This window comes from Squalius cephalus, assembly GCF_949319135.1.
Source record: "Squalius cephalus genome assembly, chromosome: 14".
Lineage (NCBI taxonomy): Eukaryota > Metazoa > Chordata > Actinopteri > Cypriniformes > Leuciscidae > Squalius > Squalius cephalus.
In genome coordinates this window covers 5,299,469-5,317,951 of record NC_137135.1, presented here as the reverse complement: position 1 = coordinate 5,317,951, position 18,483 = coordinate 5,299,469, and the positions used below count along the sequence as shown (strand labels likewise).

The window sequence follows — 18,483 nt, the reverse complement described above, 5'->3', positions numbered from 1 at the left end:
TAGACAATAGATACATCATGCTTATTTAAAAGATGTGTCACGGGGTGACAAACAGCTCCAGATCTGTATGAGTGTTTGTCGTCATGACAACTAAACGGCAGATTGGCGACAGGTGTAGGGACTTCACTCTGAGCGTCTGATTGAGGCCACTCCCGCTTTTTGAGAGGATAAAACACACAAGGAGGATGAGAGAGTGGAGCGCGCAGCACGTGAGCGGCCGTGGCCGCGGTCGCGGCGGGAGGCCGCGGGAGAGAGAGGACGAGAGAGACGACGAGAGAGACAGATGAGAGAGACAGATGAGAGAGCCAGAGAGAACTTCGGCTGGATGGCGGGCGGAGGCCTTGGTGCACTGTGGGTCTGTTGAGTTGCAGTTTTATTGTGGAAATGAGCACGAGTGAAACCTTGCAGTGTGTGGTGGAAATGTGAGTGTGGGATTTGTTTCTGCTGTTCACTCGCAATCACAGCTGTCCATTCCTCTCTCTGCCTGAGCTCAATGAAGAGCCTGCTAATGCTTGAAGAGCCTGCTGGTGCTGTGAGTTACACGTGTTTATTCCTCTCTCTGTCTGAGTCCAGTGAAGAGCCTGCTAATGCTGTGAGTTACACGTGCTTATTCCTCCCTCTGTCTGAGTCCAGTGAAGAGCCTGCTAATGCTGTGAGTTACACGTGTCTATTCCTCTCTCTGTCTGAGTCCAGTGAAGAGCCTGCTGGTGCTGTGAGTTACACGTGTTTATTCCTCCCTCTGTCTGAGTCCAGTGAAGAGCCTGCTAATGCTGTGAGTTACACGTGTCTATTCCTCTCTCTGTCTGAGTCCAGTGAAGAGCCTGCTAATGCTGTGAGTTACACGTGTCTATTCCTCTCTCTGTCTGAGTCCAGTGAAGAGCCTGCTAATGCTGTGAGTTACACGTGCTTATTCCTCCCTCTGTCTGAGTCCAGTGAAGAGCCTGCTAATGCTGTGAGTTACACGTGTTTATTCCTCCCTCTGTCTGAGTCCAGTGAAGAGCCGGCTAATGCTGTGAGTTACACGTGTCTATTCCTCTCTCTGTCTGAGTCCAGTGAAGAGCCTGCTAATGCTGTGAGTTACACGTGTCTATTCCTCTCTCTGCCTGAGCCCAGTGAAGAGCCGGCTAATGCTGTGCCGAGAAACGCGAAGAGAACGCTGAAGAGAATGCGGAAGCTGTGGATTATGTCCATTCCTCTCTCTGTCTGAAGGTGCTGAGAAACGCGAAGAGAGCGCTGAAGAAGAGAATGCGGAAGCTGTGGATTATGTCCATTCCTCTCTCTGTCTGAAGGTGCTGAGAAACGCGAAGAGAGCGCTGAAGAAGAGAATGCGGAAGCTGTGGATTATGTCCATTCCTCTCTCTGTCTGAAGGTGCTGAGAGGCGCGAGGAGAGCGCTGAAGAGAATGCGGAAGCTGTGGATTATGTCCATTCCTCTCTCTGTCCGAGGGTGCTGAGAAACGCGAAGAGAGCGCTGAAGAGAATGCGGAAGCTGTGGATTATGTCCATTCCTCTCTCTGTCCGAAGGTGCTGAGAAACGCGAAGAGAACGTTGAAGAGAACACGGAAGCTGTGGATTATGTCCATTCCTCTCTCTGTGCGAAGGAGCTGAGAAATGCGAAGAGATACATGAAGAGATAACCTGAACTGAAGAGACTTTTAACATTGTTTTTATTATTTAATAAAGAGTATATTTATTTGAATGCTGTGTCTGCCTGTCTCCTTCGTGCCCACGGCCGGCTCCTCAGGGGCGGCACGCAAGCGAAGGGGTGGGCGGCCCGCTGGCGCTCCACCCCGACCTGTGACATAAAATGGCGTAGTCGGCAGGGTGCCGCCCTGAGTTGAGCAACCGTGGGCCGAAGGTATGGCGACCAGTTTTTTTTCCCTTTTTTTTTGTTTATTTTTGCTTTGTTTCTTTTTTTTGTTTTCCTCTCCTTTTTTTTTTTTCTCCCCTTTTCTTCGGCGTCCCGCTCCAGGGACTGGAGCGGATTGGTGGGGGGGTATGTCACGGGGTGACAAACAGCTCCAGATCTGTATGAGTGTTTGTCGTCATGACAACTAAACGGCAGATTGGCGACAGGTGTAGGGACTTCACTCTGAGCGTCTGATTGAGGCCACTCCCGCTTTTTGAGAGGATAAAACACACAAGGAGGATGAGAGAGTGGAGCGCGCAGCACGTGAGCGGCCGTGGCCGCGGTCGCGGCGGGAGGCCGCGGGAGAGAGAGGACGAGAGAGACGACGAGAGAGACAGATGAGAGAGACAGATGAGAGAGCCAGAGAGAACTTCGGCTGGATGGCGGGCGGAGGCCTTGGTGCACTGTGGGTCTGTTGAGTTGCAGTTTTATTGTGGAAATGAGCACGAGTGAAACCTTGCAGTGTGTGGTGGAAATGTGAGTGTGGGATTTGTTTCTGCTGTTCACTCGCAATCACAGCTGTCCATTCCTCTCTCTGCCTGAGCTCAATGAAGAGCCTGCTAATGCTTGAAGAGCCTGCTGGTGCTGTGAGTTACACGTGTTTATTCCTCTCTCTGTCTGAGTCCAGTGAAGAGCCTGCTAATGCTGTGAGTTACACGTGCTTATTCCTCCCTCTGTCTGAGTCCAGTGAAGAGCCTGCTAATGCTGTGAGTTACACGTGTCTATTCCTCTCTCTGTCTGAGTCCAGTGAAGAGCCTGCTGGTGCTGTGAGTTACACGTGTTTATTCCTCTCTCTGTCTGAGTCCAGTGAAGAGCCTGCTAATGCTGTGAGTTACACGTGTCTATTCCTCCCTCTGTCTGAGTCCAGTGAAGAGCCTGCTAATGCTGTGAGTTACACGTGTCTATTCCTCTCTCTGTCTGAGTCCAGTGAAGAGCCTGCTGGTGCTGTGAGTTACACGTGTTTATTCCTCCCTCTGTCTGAGTCCAGTGAAGAGCCTGCTAATGCTGTGAGTTACACGTGTCTATTCCTCTCTCTGTCTGAGTCCAGTGAAGAGCCTGCTAATGCTGTGAGTTACACGTGTCTATTCCTCTCTCTGTCTGAGTCCAGTGAAGAGCCTGCTAATGCTGTGAGTTACACGTGTTTATTCCTCTCTCTGTCTGAGTCCAGTGAAGAGCCTGCTAATGCTGTGAGTTACACGTGCTTATTCCTCCCTCTGTCTGAGTCCAGTGAAGAGCCTGCTAATGCTGTGAGTTACACGTGTCTATTCCTCTCTCTGTCTGAGTCCAGTGAAGAGCCTGCTGGTGCTGTGAGTTACACGTGTTTATTCCTCTCTCTGTCTGAGTCCAGTGAAGAGCCTGCTAATGCTGTGAGTTACACGTGTCTATTCCTCCCTCTGTCTGAGTCCAGTGAAGAGCCTGCTAATGCTGTGAGTTACACGTGTCTATTCCTCTCTCTGTCTGAGTCCAGTGAAGAGCCTGCTGGTGCTGTGAGTTACACGTGTTTATTCCTCCCTCTGTCTGAGTCCAGTGAAGAGCCTGCTAATGCTGTGAGTTACACGTGTCTATTCCTCTCTCTGTCTGAGTCCAGTGAAGAGCCTGCTAATGCTGTGAGTTACACGTGTCTATTCCTCTCTCTGTCTGAGTCCAGTGAAGAGCCTGCTAATGCTGTGAGTTACACGTGCTTATTCCTCCCTCTGTCTGAGTCCAGTGAAGAGCCTGCTAATGCTGTGAGTTACACGTGTTTATTCCTCCCTCTGTCTGAGTCCAGTGAAGAGCCGGCTAATGCTGTGAGTTACACGTGTCTATTCCTCTCTCTGTCTGAGTCCAGTGAAGAGCCTGCTAATGCTGTGAGTTACACGTGTCTATTCCTCTCTCTGCCTGAGCCCAGTGAAGAGCCGGCTAATGCTGTGCCGAGAAACGCGAAGAGAACGCTGAAGAGAATGCGGAAGCTGTGGATTATGTCCATTCCTCTCTCTGTCCGAAGGTGCTGAGAAACGCGAAGAGAACGCTGAAGAGAATGCGGAAGCTGTGGATTATGTCCATTCCTCTCTCTGTCTGAAGGTGCTGAGAAACGCGAAGAGAGCGCTGAAGAAGAGAATGCGGAAGCTGTGGATTATGTCCATTCCTCTCTCTGTCTGAAGGTGCTGAGAGGTGCGAGGAGAGCGCTGAAGAGAATGCGGAAGCTGTGGATTATGTCCATTCCTCTCTCTGTCCGAGGGTGCTGAGAAACGCGAAGAGAGCGCTGAAGAGAATGCGGAAGCTGTGGATTATGTCCATTCCTCTCTCTGTCCGAAGGTGCTGAGAAACGCGAAGAGAACGTTGAAGAGAACACGGAAGCTGTGGATTATGTCCATTCCTCTCTCTGTGCGAAGGAGCTGAGAAATGCGAAGAGATACATGAAGAGATAACCTGAACTGAAGAGACTTTTAACATTGTTTTTATTATTTAATAAAGAGTATATTTATTTGAATGCTGTGTCTGCCTGTCTCCTTCGTGCCCACGGCCGGCTCCTCAGGGGCGGCACGCAAGCGAAGGGGTGGGCGGCCCGCTGGCGCTCCACCCCGACCTGTGACAGATGTATACAGTTGTAGCTAGCTGCACAACAATACATAATGTTCCATTTGAACTAAGATTATAATTTTAACACATAATGACAATGTGCATGAGTTTCAGATGAATTTACAGGTTTCAATATTCATACTATGTTTACATATGACTCAGTAAAGCCCCGACATTCGGTTCTATTTATTTAATGAATTATAATGTGATCGTATTATTCAACACACTATTATTATGTTTGAGACAACAACCACTGCTCGATGACCATAATGTTTGTAAACTGTAGGTAACAACTAGTAAAATATACATCTAGGTAATAAAAACCGTAATATTTTCTTCTCAGCCATGTCAACAATTATCCCTGAGCGAAATCTCCTCCCATCCGCTGTCTGATTGGCCTTTCGCAAGGATTCCTGGGTAGTTAAAGTGCGTGAAGCCTGCTTCTATGCGGGCTTCGCGGAAGACCGCTTCAAGGGTACAAAGGGGGCGCTGCTGAGCACACTTCAGAGCGTTAAAATGCTGAATGGGACGGTCTACGGACTCGTAGACTCGGCGAGCACGCGCAATTCAAGTCCACGAGACCGAAAGTCCACATGAAGTGCGCGATTTGGGACAGGGCCCAAATACTAAAGAAAAGAAGATGGAGCTCTGCGAAATAAGAATTGCAGACTTGGAGAGGTACTCTCGCCGCTGGAACCTGCGTTTGCATGGAGTACCTGAAAAGGAAAAGGAAAATGCCAGAACCGAATCTATCCGCATTTGTGCGGCCATCTTTCCAGAGGAGAGCAAAACTCTTCCAGATAAGATCGACTTTGTCCCCCGCATTGGGAAGAGGCTTCCGAATACCTCAAGGCCGCGTGTGATCATTATTCAGTTTTCCTCACGTGTGATGAGGGATGGTGTGTGGAGAGCGGTGAAATCGCCAGAGTTTCTGCAGGTGAACGGTCTTCGTTTTACTGAGGATCTCACTGTTTTTGACCGAGTAAGGAGGAAGTTGCTGTGGCCGGCTGTTGAAAAGGCCCGCAAGGAGGGGAAAAGGATGCATTTGTCGGACACCGTGCATTCATCGAGGGCTCTGAAATTAACCCTATGTAAGCCTGTTCAAACTGTTCATCTCATTCCAAGTGAGCTTTTTTGAGCTCTACCTTTTCGTTGTGGAGCAGGACTATTGATGGCTATAAGCACACTTGACTTGGCCTTGTCGTCAGCTGCTTATGTGTTGTCAACCTCAGTAAGCACGGGTATCTGCTGTTCGTTGTTAAAAGAGTTATTTTTGTATGTCTATTTCTATTATTTCTCTCAATGACAGGGGGCTAAGAGACATTACTAAACGGAAGGCTTTGTTTCTATATGCCAAATCATTCAAGACTGATTTTTGTTTTTTTCAAGAGTCCCATTCCGTTGCCAGCAATACTACTTTTTGGAAAAATCAGTGGAACAATGATGTTTGGATGGCTCACGGTTCGGAGCGTTCAGCTGGAGTTCTGACTTTGAAAAACCTTTTTGCTGGGGACGTTTTGCACTACTTTAGCGACCCGAATGGACATTTTCTGCTTATGGTCATTTGTTTAAACAATACTGTTGTAATACTAATTAATATCTATGGGTATAATAGTTCCCAATTGAGGCCGTATTTATTTTCCTTTTGTGCTTTGATCCAGTAATATTCAATCAAAAATAAAATGTTTTTCCTTAATTGATCATGCTTAAGCAAAGAAGAGTTAAGCTTCCAGTAAGAGGCTCTAGGTCTTGAAGAAGAGATAACTGAAGATAGAGGGGATTGGATAAGAGTTGCTTTATGATCAGTCATGGGTGAGGGGAGAATACTAACAGAAACATTGAAATTCCTAACAGATTGTGAAACAAGCCAGTAGTCTATTCGGGACTGTCTAGCCTCCTGAGACCCGAGAGTTTGCCTGGTGTGCATTTTATAATTGTTCTTGCTATTTGGGATAAATAGGACCTAATAAGTATAATAACTAAAATTTGTTTTTGAACAGGAAGTAGTTTTTGCAGAAAATGATGTCCTCATGTGAGGGTTAAAGAAAAACAACTTGTTCCATGAATCAGTGGAAACTTGCCCATGTCTGTAGAACATAATCAGAACAAAAGGTTAACATAAGTCAAAAATATAGATACATCATTGATACAATATATACTGTATGTATTTGAGAAGCAAAATCATCAAAGGAAACATTAATACAAATATGTCTGATTATATGATGATGAACAAAAGAAGAAATGATTGATTATATGATAAAATATGGTTGATTTTATGATAAAACATAAACAGGAGGAATCTGATTTTTTTTTTCCTTTTTCTGTACACTATGGGCCCTATCATACACCCGACGCAATGCAGCGCCAAGCACGACACAACTGTGTTTTGCTAGTTTCAGCCCGACGCAGTTATCATTTTCACGTCCTGCGCCACATTGTATAAATAGCAAATGCATTTGTGCCCATCTGTGCGCCATGGGCGTGCTGGTCTGAAAACGAGGTGTGTTCTGGTGCATTGTTGGTGTTGCTATTTTGAGGAACTGAAATAGACTGAGCCATTGACCAACTGAAACCTGGTCTAAAGTAAAAAAATGTATTTACAGAGCGTGTTAATAATGTGTGCTTATAGACTCTGCTTATTAAACACACAGGGACGCGCAGCAGCACACAAATATGCCAAATATTACAAATAAAAAGGATTACAATGTAAAAGATTAATATTGTGTATTATTATTATATGTAAATTACCAAAGAATATAGCTAAACTAATGAAAATATGTTTACTGTTTACATATTAAATAATTCAGGTGAATGGAATACATAGGGTTTAAAATGGAATATTTCAGAATTATTGGCATACACTTAAAATAACAAAAGCATATTTGGTTGGTTATGATAATTTGCTATTTGAATTAAGAAACTGATATATTTCCAACTTCATTTTTAAACATTCAGACATTTTCATTAATAAACTAATTAACTCTAGCTGAAAAAAAGAAAATCATATTAAAAGACATGAACTTTTTTCTTTTTTGCAACTTGAACTTGGTAAATTCGTAGTGTTGTTGATATCAGAAAGCTTGAAGTTTATCTTTTCAACATAACTGTTCTCACCACATTCAAAGAGACAGGCAAAGTACTTTTGATCCCCACACTCTGCCAGATCTGAGTATCCACTTGGACCTTCGTTGATCCACTGCATGGGTTCCCATTTTATTTTATTATTTTTTTCCCCATCTTTATTCACATAGATTTCGAGATCCTTTCTCTCGCATTCACTAAATGGATGAGAATAGAGCAGCCATGTACTCTGATCAGGAAAATTCATTTTCAGCACACTGCCTTGGCAACCCTCACCAGTCTCTGTCAGCGGTGCAGGTGTAAGCTTGTTAAAAGATTCTCCACGATCCTTGCTTAGAGCCTCGACTCTGAGGCCAGATGTACTTCGAGCATTGCAGTACAGGGTGTCGTCTTTGATCTCAGCCATCTGACACTCACCAGACTCATCTACCATTTGTTTTCCTACATGCCAAGTGCTTCCTTTATCATCACTGTAGAATGCAAATGCATGTGATTCGAGGGAACAACATGATGAACAACATGATGAATAACACGATGAACAACACGATGAACAACATGATGAACAACATGATGAACAACACTTTTCGGAATCAAAATAATACGCATATGCTGGGATAATCAGTCTCCCGTTCTCCATTTGAACACCATGTCCTGGTCCAACAGCAAAGGTGGCCCAGTGTTTCTCCTTTTCACTGATCACATCTTTCAAGTTCGTAACATCACTCCAGTTTCTGCCAATGTCTTTACTGGTTATGTAACAAAGTTGTGCCTGGTTCTGTCTTGCATATTTTTGATCATTTTCAGAGACACCAATGGGAATACAAATAAAAAACAGGAAGAGCGTATCAGAATCTTTCTCATAGACCGGACATGGATTCATGCTGCGGTGGTGGAGTAGAAGAGCTGAATTGAGCACCAGATGACCACTTTCCCACTGAAATAAAAAACATGACATCATGTGAAAAGAATCTATGAAATAGTTCAGTTGTGAAGAAAATTGTCTGTTATGAAAAATGTTTTACAATTTTGGTTAAACGTGTCTGGTACCTCAACTTCCTTCTCGTCATTCTTCCACAATCCTCTTTTCATCACAAGCACTTCTGCATCAGCGTCGTCAGGAGTTTTCCGCTTTTCAGCGAAGGCAAGGTAGGTTTGTTCTTTACAGATATAGATGAGAGCTGGAATTCTGTAGGTCACCTGCTTTTTATTAACTTCTGCCTCCTGTGCGAATAATATTTTTGGTGTTGTTATGTTGTCGAGAGGAATTGAATTGCTGATTGAAGATGTATTGTTATCCATTGTAAAATTCTAGCCCTATAAACAGAAAGAATAAATAGTAGAAGTATTAGTAACAGTATCACCGTGCATTTCAGCCACGTGTATGAATGTATGAATTACATTGCTTGAGATGCCAACTCAAATCAAATAAAAATGATTTTAGACCTTTTCTCAGAACTATGTTGGCTTGATAAAAAAGACTTTCATTGAGGGGGTCAAAACTTTTATACAATAACCCTTTTAGGCTTGGTTTCACAGACAGGGCTTAGATTGCCGTGTTTTCCGGACTATAAGTCGCACTTTTTGTCATAGTTTGGCTGGTCCTGCGACTTATAGTCAGGTGTGACTTATATATCAAAATTAATTCATACTGACTGGCATGAACCAAGAGAAAACATTACCATCTACAGCCACGAGAGGGCGCTCTATGCTGCTCCTGTTGCCTACCCCTGAAAAAATGACTGAAAACAACTGAAGACTGAAAAACTATTAACTGAAACATTAACTTAAAGGGTTAGTTCACCCAGAAATGAAAATTATGTCATTAATGACTCACCCTCATGTCGTTCCAAGCCCGTAAGACCTCCGTTCATCTTCGGAACACAGTTTAAGATATTTTAGATTTAGTCCGAGAGCTTTCTGTTCCTCCATTGAAAGTCAATGGACGGCATACTGTTCACGTCCAGAAAGGCAATACAGACATCATCAAAGTAGTCCATGTGACATCAGTGGCTCGATCTTAAGTTTATCAAGCGACGAGAATACTTTTTGTGCGCAAAAAGTAAACAAAAATAACGACTTTATTCCACTATTCATTTATTCACTATCCACGTCACACGTAGGCTCACTATTGGCCGATGCTGGTCATGTGTGATGCGTGTGACGTACAACGCAGACGCGCTACGCAGTTACACTACATGAAATAGCTTGAGACCAGAGAGAAGGAAATGAATAGTGGAATAAAGTCGTTATTTTTGTTTAATTTTTGCGCACAAAAAGTATTCTCGTCGCTTGATAAACTTAAGATCGAGCCACTGATGTCACATGGACTACTTTGATGATGTCTGTATTGCCATTCTGGACATGGACAGTATGCCGTCCATTGACTTTCAATGGAGGGACAGAAAGCTCTCGGACTAAATCTAAAATATCTTAAACTGTGTTCCGAAGATGAACGGAGGTCTTACGGGCTTGGAACGACATGAGGGTGAGTCATTAATGACATAATTTTAATTTTTGGGTGAACTATCCCTTTAACTATACTGTGCCCATTCAACCTGATCAGTTTATTTAGAACCCTACAACAGAGTGATACAACAGGTTACATCTTTATGAAGAAGAAAGCCTTAAGTTTTCAAAAAGCATTAGACATATGACCCACTATTCTGCTTCATAAGTACCATGTTGACAATATGATATGTACGTGGTTTAATGTACCTAAACAACGATCACCAAATTTCTCTCTCATATTGCTCCTCATAACCACTGAAAACGGTCAAAAAATCGAACCAAAGGTCAAATTATTATGGACGTAATCTGACATTAAGCGTTTCTGCGTCACATTTTCAGCAGGGCAGCGGAGCGGCTGTGGGTTGACTCCCCACAGTTCTCATGGGCTTCATATATAAGTCCTAACGTGAAAAAGCTTACAAAAGAAAAATGCATTTTAGTCTGGGACTAGCTTAAGCCTTGTCTGTTGAACTGGGAAAATTAGTAGCTTTATTCCTCAAATATCTCTCACTAGCAAAGTCTAGCAACTGGCTTACACTGTAAAAAAAAAATAATCATGGGTATTGTCCTTTTCATTAGAATATTGTGTATATTTTATTAAGAAAATTGTGGTTTAGTGTTGTACTATAGAAAATATTGAAAGCATTTCACTAATAAAACCAAGAGATACATTTTCCTATTTTTTTAAAAGAAAACATTAGTGGTCGACCGATATGGGATTTTTAACCCCTTAACGCCCACTGTCGCGAATTTGCAACAAACCCCTTCCATTCAGACTGCAGGCGAGATCGCGTGTGTTTTCCCCCAATGCCTGTTTGTGCACATTCGATACAGGAACATTTTGCACGCACTGGTTTCTCGTAGGAGCGGTCGGAGTGGGAACTACATCCGGTTCACCGAAGCTAATATTTTGGTTTGCAAAATCCGCATATCAAGGTCGCAAATGTGGAGAAATTGCCCAAAATGAGTTAAGTTGTGCTAAGATAAAAATATGTTATTCATATAGACTTCATGTGACGAATATTTTTTACGTACTTTGTAGATTTCGGTTTGTAGCAAATTTGCGACATTGGTCCATAACGGCTGGATTGGGCTAATGGCTACATATTATAATAATGCTGTATTTAGATGGTTTCAGACAAAAAAAAAGGTTTTTTTTTTTTTTTTTTTTTTTTTTTTCCACAAAAAATAGCATGTTAGGATATAACACTATAAGAATATATAATGTATGCACTGGAGAAACAAGGAAAGAGTTAAACAGAGTGTAACATGGAATGTATAAAAACTACTGTCAATGTTAGGGAGTAGGAGAGTGTTTTGTTTCTTGCTGTTGTCAAGATTCATTAATTTGTCAATTAAAGTTTATAAGTTCTAACAACTTTGTGCCATGAATAAAATCTACATACCTGAGATGGGAAAATGTGTTTTATTAATTTTACCATTTTGTAAAAATTACCCTAAATGCCTGTTGTCGCAAATTTGCAACATACCAAAATTTCTATTTATTTGTTGTGCAAAAGTGAAATTGATAATCTCAACATTATTTACCATCTACTTAAAGGCAAAAACACACATAAATTTTTTTTTTATATACAGCTATATAAATTCAGGCGTTAAGGGGTTTAATGGCCGATGCCGATGCCGATATTGAGAAAGCAATCTGGCCGATTGGCCGATATGAGGCCGATACAATACATGTGAATACAGTAAATGAGAGACATGAATATTGGTGAAACTAAATGAATATTGGTGAAACTAAATGAACATTTATTGTACATACTATTTATGCAAAATTCTTTTTGCAATAAAAAATATTTACTAAGAAATGAAAATGTAAACAAAAAGGTAAGGTAACACTTCAATAAATAAAGTTTTAGTGCAGCTTCTTGTCTGCTTTAATATTTACAGTCATTTTTTCAGTCACATAAATAATTACTGCTGCTTACTGCAGGTTACAAATAACATTTATCATTAATGAACCAATCGAAACAATATTCATAAATTAATGACAAAATAGTATGTGAAATTACATACATTTTATGTACAACATAGTTAAATATAAATCTCACATAGTTTATTTACACTATTTACTTTTAAATAGTTTAAATAGTTCAACCTTTTTTGGTTGTTTTACTTGTTTTACAAGTATATTTAAATAATAATGATTTATGTGTTTAGTTTTGCTTGTTTGTTTCTTTAAAACGTTGCAAGCCGTCACATGTATTTGCATGACATACATGAACATATGAAAATGTATACTACACACGATATTACGCCAATCATGGATAAATAAATACAGTAGATAGTGAATAACATTTTCAAGGATTTATTTTCAAACGTAATATTATTACAGTGTTCTCCTCTCATCCACCTCACGCGACCACCTGATCTGTAATGCACGCGACCCAGCTTTTCCGTGCACGCGAGTCCGTTGGAAAACAGCGTCTAGTTTAAATGTAACCCGAGAACAAAGCGCGTATCTGAGGAACAGCCAGTCACAGGATTTTTGACTGTTTGTGAGGTAAAATGTTTTCAGTTTTGTTTGAATTCGTTTACATCACATCTGTGACCCCCACTGGAGCTACCGCTGGGCTGCGGATCTGACATATCACGGTACTGTTTGAATAGACTCTGCTGCACGCCGGAGTGTTTTGTGTGTAACACAATGTAGCGTCAGGTTAGAAAGCGAATGCGAATGGTCATTTACTGTGTCTGTCAGAAATCTGCTTTACTTCTGAGTGGCTTGTTTTACGGTGCTGGGCGGAGCAGAGCGAGTGTATTCAGTTCATTCATGCTTGCTCTGTTCGCGTCAGTGGAAAAAAGCGCTAATGCACAGTCACAAACTGTTTTGAAATATATCGGCCAAACGGAAAGATTTATCGGCCGATGCTGATATCTAAAAAATTCCACATATCGGCCGATAAATCGGCCTCGGCGATATATCGGTCGACCACTAGAAAACATACAGTTTTGAGGCTTGAATTGAGGAACTATTTATTTTAAGAGAATTAGTTCAATTATGCCGTTTTATTTATAGACACCATTGTTAGTTCCCAGCATGCTTTGCACATGGCTGGAAATGGAGAGTAAATATTGAAATTATTGTTATTGTTTTTGAGTAAAGGGAAACATCTGTTAATGTTTAATGTTCAGTTATGTTTGACATTTGAAAGAGTTTGTATTATGTTCAAGTTTTGATCGTTACTATTGTGCAGAAGAGTAGGGATTTTGGTTAGGTTGTGAATAACTGCGTATATTAACGCTCTTAAGCATGTTGTTTTGTTCATTGAGCAATAGGGGTGGGTGGATTGATCCTGAAGTATCGATACTTTCGATACTGACGTGGTATTGAAAAGGATCGATCCTCACATAAAAATATCGATCCAAATGTTTTTTTACCAGTAATTTTTTATTAATTTAGCACGCAATTCAGTGCGTAAAATAAGCTTCTGAGTGGAAAAATATGCGAATGTTAGTGGATAATTGTGTAGGATAGAACTTTTTCTCCTAGTCATCTGGACACAAGACGGAGTGTTTCTGAGTGTTTCTGAGTGTTTCTGAATGGCAGTTTGCTATTTTGTGTTCATGTAGTTCATTAGGCTGTCTGTTGAAGTGTGTTTTCTCAGGTTACTGATGCTCGAACACAGTTTTATGCACTATTGTAGTCTAATTGTCCTTGCATGCACATTGTCATTAAGGAAATTATATTTTATTTAAGAACAATTGTTTGAAAAGTTAATGCACTTTAAAAAGTGAATGTCATTTCATTTCAATAGCCTCTGTGCACAAGCGTAGTAACGAACCTCCGCTGACGCCAGAAGTCGGCATATCTGTTTCCGGTCTACTTGCGCGTCGCCCAAAATGTCTATTTCGTGCTGCGAAATTGAAGCTCAAATGGCTGTTAGCGACTTGAAGCAGAGCAAAGTGGCACACAGCAGTGCTCCTTATACGCACCCATGCTAACAGGTCAGAGCTTTCACACTGCACGCGGTTGCAGTCCGTCGATCCGTTCCAGCTGCGGCAAGTATACAGAAGTGCAGAGATCGTTTCCGCACCGAGTCTACAAACGCTGAATTAAAGTGACAGCGCATGTTTCGTGGTCAAAATGAACAAAGATTGACCTGAAAATGTAGTAATTTCACCATGAATGCGTTTAATTAAATAAAATGTAGTAATCTCACCATAAATGCATTTAATTATAAAGGCCTACTATTATTTTTCACAGTCATCTTTTTACTTTTAGAGGACCGGGGTAAAGCAAGGTAAACTACAATTTACTTCAACAAGGCGACATAATGAACAACACTCGTCTCATTCGTGGAGGTGGAAAAACAAGTTCTTTGTGACATGCAAGATTTATTATATTAAAATTTAAATGGAAAAGAAAAGGCATGAGAGTCGGCAGTTTTTGTCAATTTACAGTTAAATATTTGGCCACTTGCTTGAGCAACTTAATATAAGTAATGCATGGAATAATAGCCCTATGTTGTTTAAATTGTGCTTAAACGTGCATGCGTCCATTAAAGAGTGTGTATGTGTACAAAGAGAATCGCAATGCTGACAAAACTTTTTTTAAATAAAAGTTGCAGCGTAACTTCTGGATTTTAAATAAAAATAGTAAGTGTTTGTGGTACAGCCGTGAATCAGTTATTCACTGCACACGCATCATATGTGAAGCACTATAGCGCGTGCCGCTCCTGCGCCGCACACACACACTGCAAACACACTGCACACACACTGCACACGGAGTATGTGTGAAACGGCCGTTAGATCCACCTACAGTTCTTAGAAACTTAGATGTGTCACGCACATTATATCTCTTTATTTCGTACAACAGCAGCACTCATCTTGTTTGTTTATAGCGGATGCCGATGAAGACAGTCGTAAACCGGAAACTGATATGCCAACTTCTGACAATAGCGGAAGGTCGTCGCGACGCTTGTGCACGTAGCCCATAAAAGATGCGATGCTTGATTTGGTTTATATTTGTTTATTGCGCTCGCTTGCACCCACTTGTGGGCATAGGAGTCGATACAACACTCTTTTTTTCCTTTAACATTAACTAGGCTATTGTCTTTAGAATTATAATTCAAATGTTGCTAATATTTTAAGAAAGAAATTCGAATTTAGCTTTTCAGCCATTTTGACAGCCCTTAAGGCCTCATTATACTTCTGCGTCGGACCTACGCCGGAGCCTATACGCCGTAGGCAACGTGTTGGTTTTAATTTATACTTCTGTGTCGTTGTCCGCGTTGACGCACACCTAGGGAGCATGTGAAACCCCGAGGGAGGGGTTCTGGCAGACCAATCACCGCGCTTGTGTCCGCGTAGAATTGACGCGTTGTTACATTTTTGGAGAGGTGCACGTCAGGGTACGCCGTAGGGTACGCGCGCTACACACAGCCTACGACGTAGCTACGGCGGCAGTTCGACGCAGAAGTATAAAACAGGCTTTACGCACGTGCCATCGCACTGACATCCTGACGTCACATGTCTTTACGGGATTTTTACAGACTCACAGATTCCGGAAAATCACTGGCAGTGTGAATGAACGGGACACATTATCCGTGTATTTTCCGGAATCTCTGTGTGAAAGGGGCTTTATAGTTATTTTTGCACTTTAAGTATACTACTATGTTCCTATTTAGGTATAATTTTAACCTACTAATTTTAAAAACAACCTTTTTATCAACACTTGAATATGGGAAAATTTATTTATCTATTTTTAAAAAGTCAACACTTTAAACAAAAAGCTGAGAAAATTGCATTTTAGTCAAAGACTTCGTCCGGATGGGATTCAGAACGATGATTAAAATAGATGCAGTAGATTGAGTCCATCAACACCCTCGAAGCTCCACAGTCCTTTAGCTCGTCCTGGGTTGACATTTCATTCGGTAACATTAGGCAGTTTTGATTTATATGCTGTTTAATGTTGATGATAACATTATTTTACATTTGTGTGAACATCTAATATCGCTTGTTTCAGCTTCTTCTTCTCCTGTGTTTTGATCCGGAGATTCTGTACTCTTTCAGAAGATGTGTAATAGCGCCCCCTACCGCATAACTGTGAAAACACTGATAGACGGAAATTTCTAAGTAAATTCCAAAGTACACCACCAGTGAACTAGCCTACTCAAAAATTCAGATACTCAGAATTAGGAACATATGTGTTTTCTTTATAAATCAATATTTTCAAACAAACAATGTAATACAGTATGTAAAACTATGTGAAAACAAATATTTAATAGGCTACTCTCAATCAAAAGATTAAACACAACTGCATACCAAGTATACTTAGAATACTTTAAAGTATATCTCGATCAAAAGATAGGGACAAGTAGGCTAAATATACTTAGACCTTTCTGTCAGTACAAGTAAAGTATACATAAGTGCAATTTTAAGTATATTTCTGAGAAGTACATAAAGTATATTTCTTGAGAAGTATAAAAAGTAGACTGAAAGAACTTTCTTGTTTTTAGTTTAAAAGAAGTAGAGTAAAAGTAAACGTTTTTTTTTTTTTTTTTTTTTGCTTTTGACCGTAAAGTAAAAGCACACTTGAATAAACTTCTTTTTCGTAAGGGGCTATATCTTTTCTAACTGTTCCGACTTACAGTTTTCCTAAAAAACGATGATCAAAACTCGGAAAAACTCCCATAGACTCACATTGACGGAATTTTCAGACTTTTCAAACTCCAACTGTCAAAAATTCATATCTAAACTCCCTGAAGCCCATTACTGTGCGTTCACACCGCCACCTGACGACGCCGTAGAAAGATTTGTGGATGCTCTGACGTAGATTGAATGTTTGGTCTTTTTTTTTTTACTTTATTTAAAGGGGCCGCAAAGCAAACAAGCATGTTGATCGTTATTTGTGCAGACTGACCAAGTAGGGTATAGTTAACCTCATGGAATCTTTTACATTTGAAAGTAAGAAATTGATCAATGGGAAGAACTTAACAATTATAGTGACTATATTTTGTTTGCTAACAAAAAGCCATTTTTGTAGTGTGACTTTTGTGTTCATGGATAAGTGTTAATCTAATTTGCATTCAAGTCCGCTGACTCCGCTGAAAAACAAGCTTTCTAGCGCAAAAATGTTGCCTATAAATAGTGTTGCGCGCCTTCTTATCAAATTCACATGATCAACCTCTCCTCTATTTTGCTTGGGAACTAATGTGGTCGGTACGGCTCTCACCGTCCAAGAAGCGCCTCGCCGACCTCGCCGGCGGTGTCAATGCACAGTTAAGCTCAATTAAACTTCCATTCTATGTACTATTTCTAAACCAATAAGACTAATTTAAACTCTAAACTCTAAACTCAAACACTCATAAACTCAAACTTTAAAATCAAACTCTAAACTCAAACATTCATAAACTCAAACATTCATAAACTCAAACACTCATAAACTCAAACACTTATAAACTCTAAACTCAAAACCTCATAAACTCAAACACTCATAAACTCTAAACTCATAAACTCAAACACTCATACACTCTAAACTCATAAACTCAAACACTCATACACTCTAAACTCAAACACTTATAAACTCATAAACTCTAAACTCAAAAACTCATAAACTCAAACACTCATAAACTCAAACACTTATAAACTCTAAACTCAAAACCTCATAAACTCAAACACTCAAACACTCATAAACTCTAAACTCAAACACTTATAAACTCATAAACTCTAAACTGAAAAAGTCATAAACTCAAACACTCATACACTTAAACACTCATAAACTCAAACTCTAAACTAGTAAATTTATAAACTCTAAACTCATAAACTCATACATTTTAAATTCATAAACTCAAAATCAAACTCTAAACTCAAACTCAAACTCTAAACTATCTCTAAACAAAATCTATTTATCTATATTTTAAAACTACAAACTAAAACTTAAACTATTTAAAACTGAAAACCTTCAAACTTTAAAACTACAAACTTTCTGGCTAGGCTTTTTCAATCCAACTTAAAGGTTGTCAACAAACTTTTTATATTGTTCTTATTACAGTTACTATTATCTAATTTATACTTAAATTGTTATTTACCATAACCTATATGGGTTACTTCCATGGTTTCTGTCCTTGTTGATAATTCTCCATTAGACTATAAGAAGCAATACTCACAGAAATGATGTTTCCTGCAGCAGGAGCAAATGATTCTTACAGCAGGGTTGTGTCACCACAAACACTCTTCTCAGGTCTGACCAAATCATGCTGAGCATCCTGTATTTATTATAATATATCAACCAGGGGCGGCGCTGGGCCCCGAATGATTAAGCCCCGAATGTTTAGCCTGGAACAGGTCCCTGAGCTTATGGGAAATATGATAAGAATAAAGTAAATATTGGCTGTTTTATCTTAGTTCGGAGCAGTCTCTGACTGGTGATTGTTGAAATCTGTCTCTCCCTCCTTCCCTCCTTCC

The 18,483-nt window shown here is 40.5% G+C and overlaps 1 protein-coding gene across 1 annotated transcript; it reads right to left on the bottom strand.

Annotated features, from left to right (window-relative positions):
- Positions 1–5,748: 5,748 nt before the first annotated feature.
- On the bottom strand, positions 5,749–18,267 carry LOC307170693 (sialidase-3-like). The gene is made up of 3 exons (XM_079891912.1): positions 18,186–18,267; positions 8,596–8,862; positions 5,749–8,482 (listed from the first exon to the last, which is right to left on the bottom strand). The coding sequence occupies exons 2-3, from the start codon at positions 8,845–8,847 to the stop codon at positions 7,469–7,471; spliced, it is 1,266 nt and encodes a 421-aa protein (XP_079748038.1). The 5' UTR covers positions 8,848–8,862; positions 18,186–18,267; the 3' UTR covers positions 5,749–7,468.
- Between the last annotated feature and the right edge of the window lie 216 nt (positions 18,268–18,483).

What these genes read in the sequence shown, in the direction of transcription:
- LOC307170693 (XM_079891912.1), bottom strand. Translation starts at nt 8,847, where the DNA reads ATGGATAACAATACATCTTCAATCAGCAATTCAATTCCTCTCGACAAC. An exon ending in ATGACGAGAAGGAAGTTGAG is followed by an intron (nt 8,483 to 8,595) that starts GTACCAGACACG and finishes TTTTTATTTCAG; the next exon opens with TGGGAAAGTGGTCATCTGGT.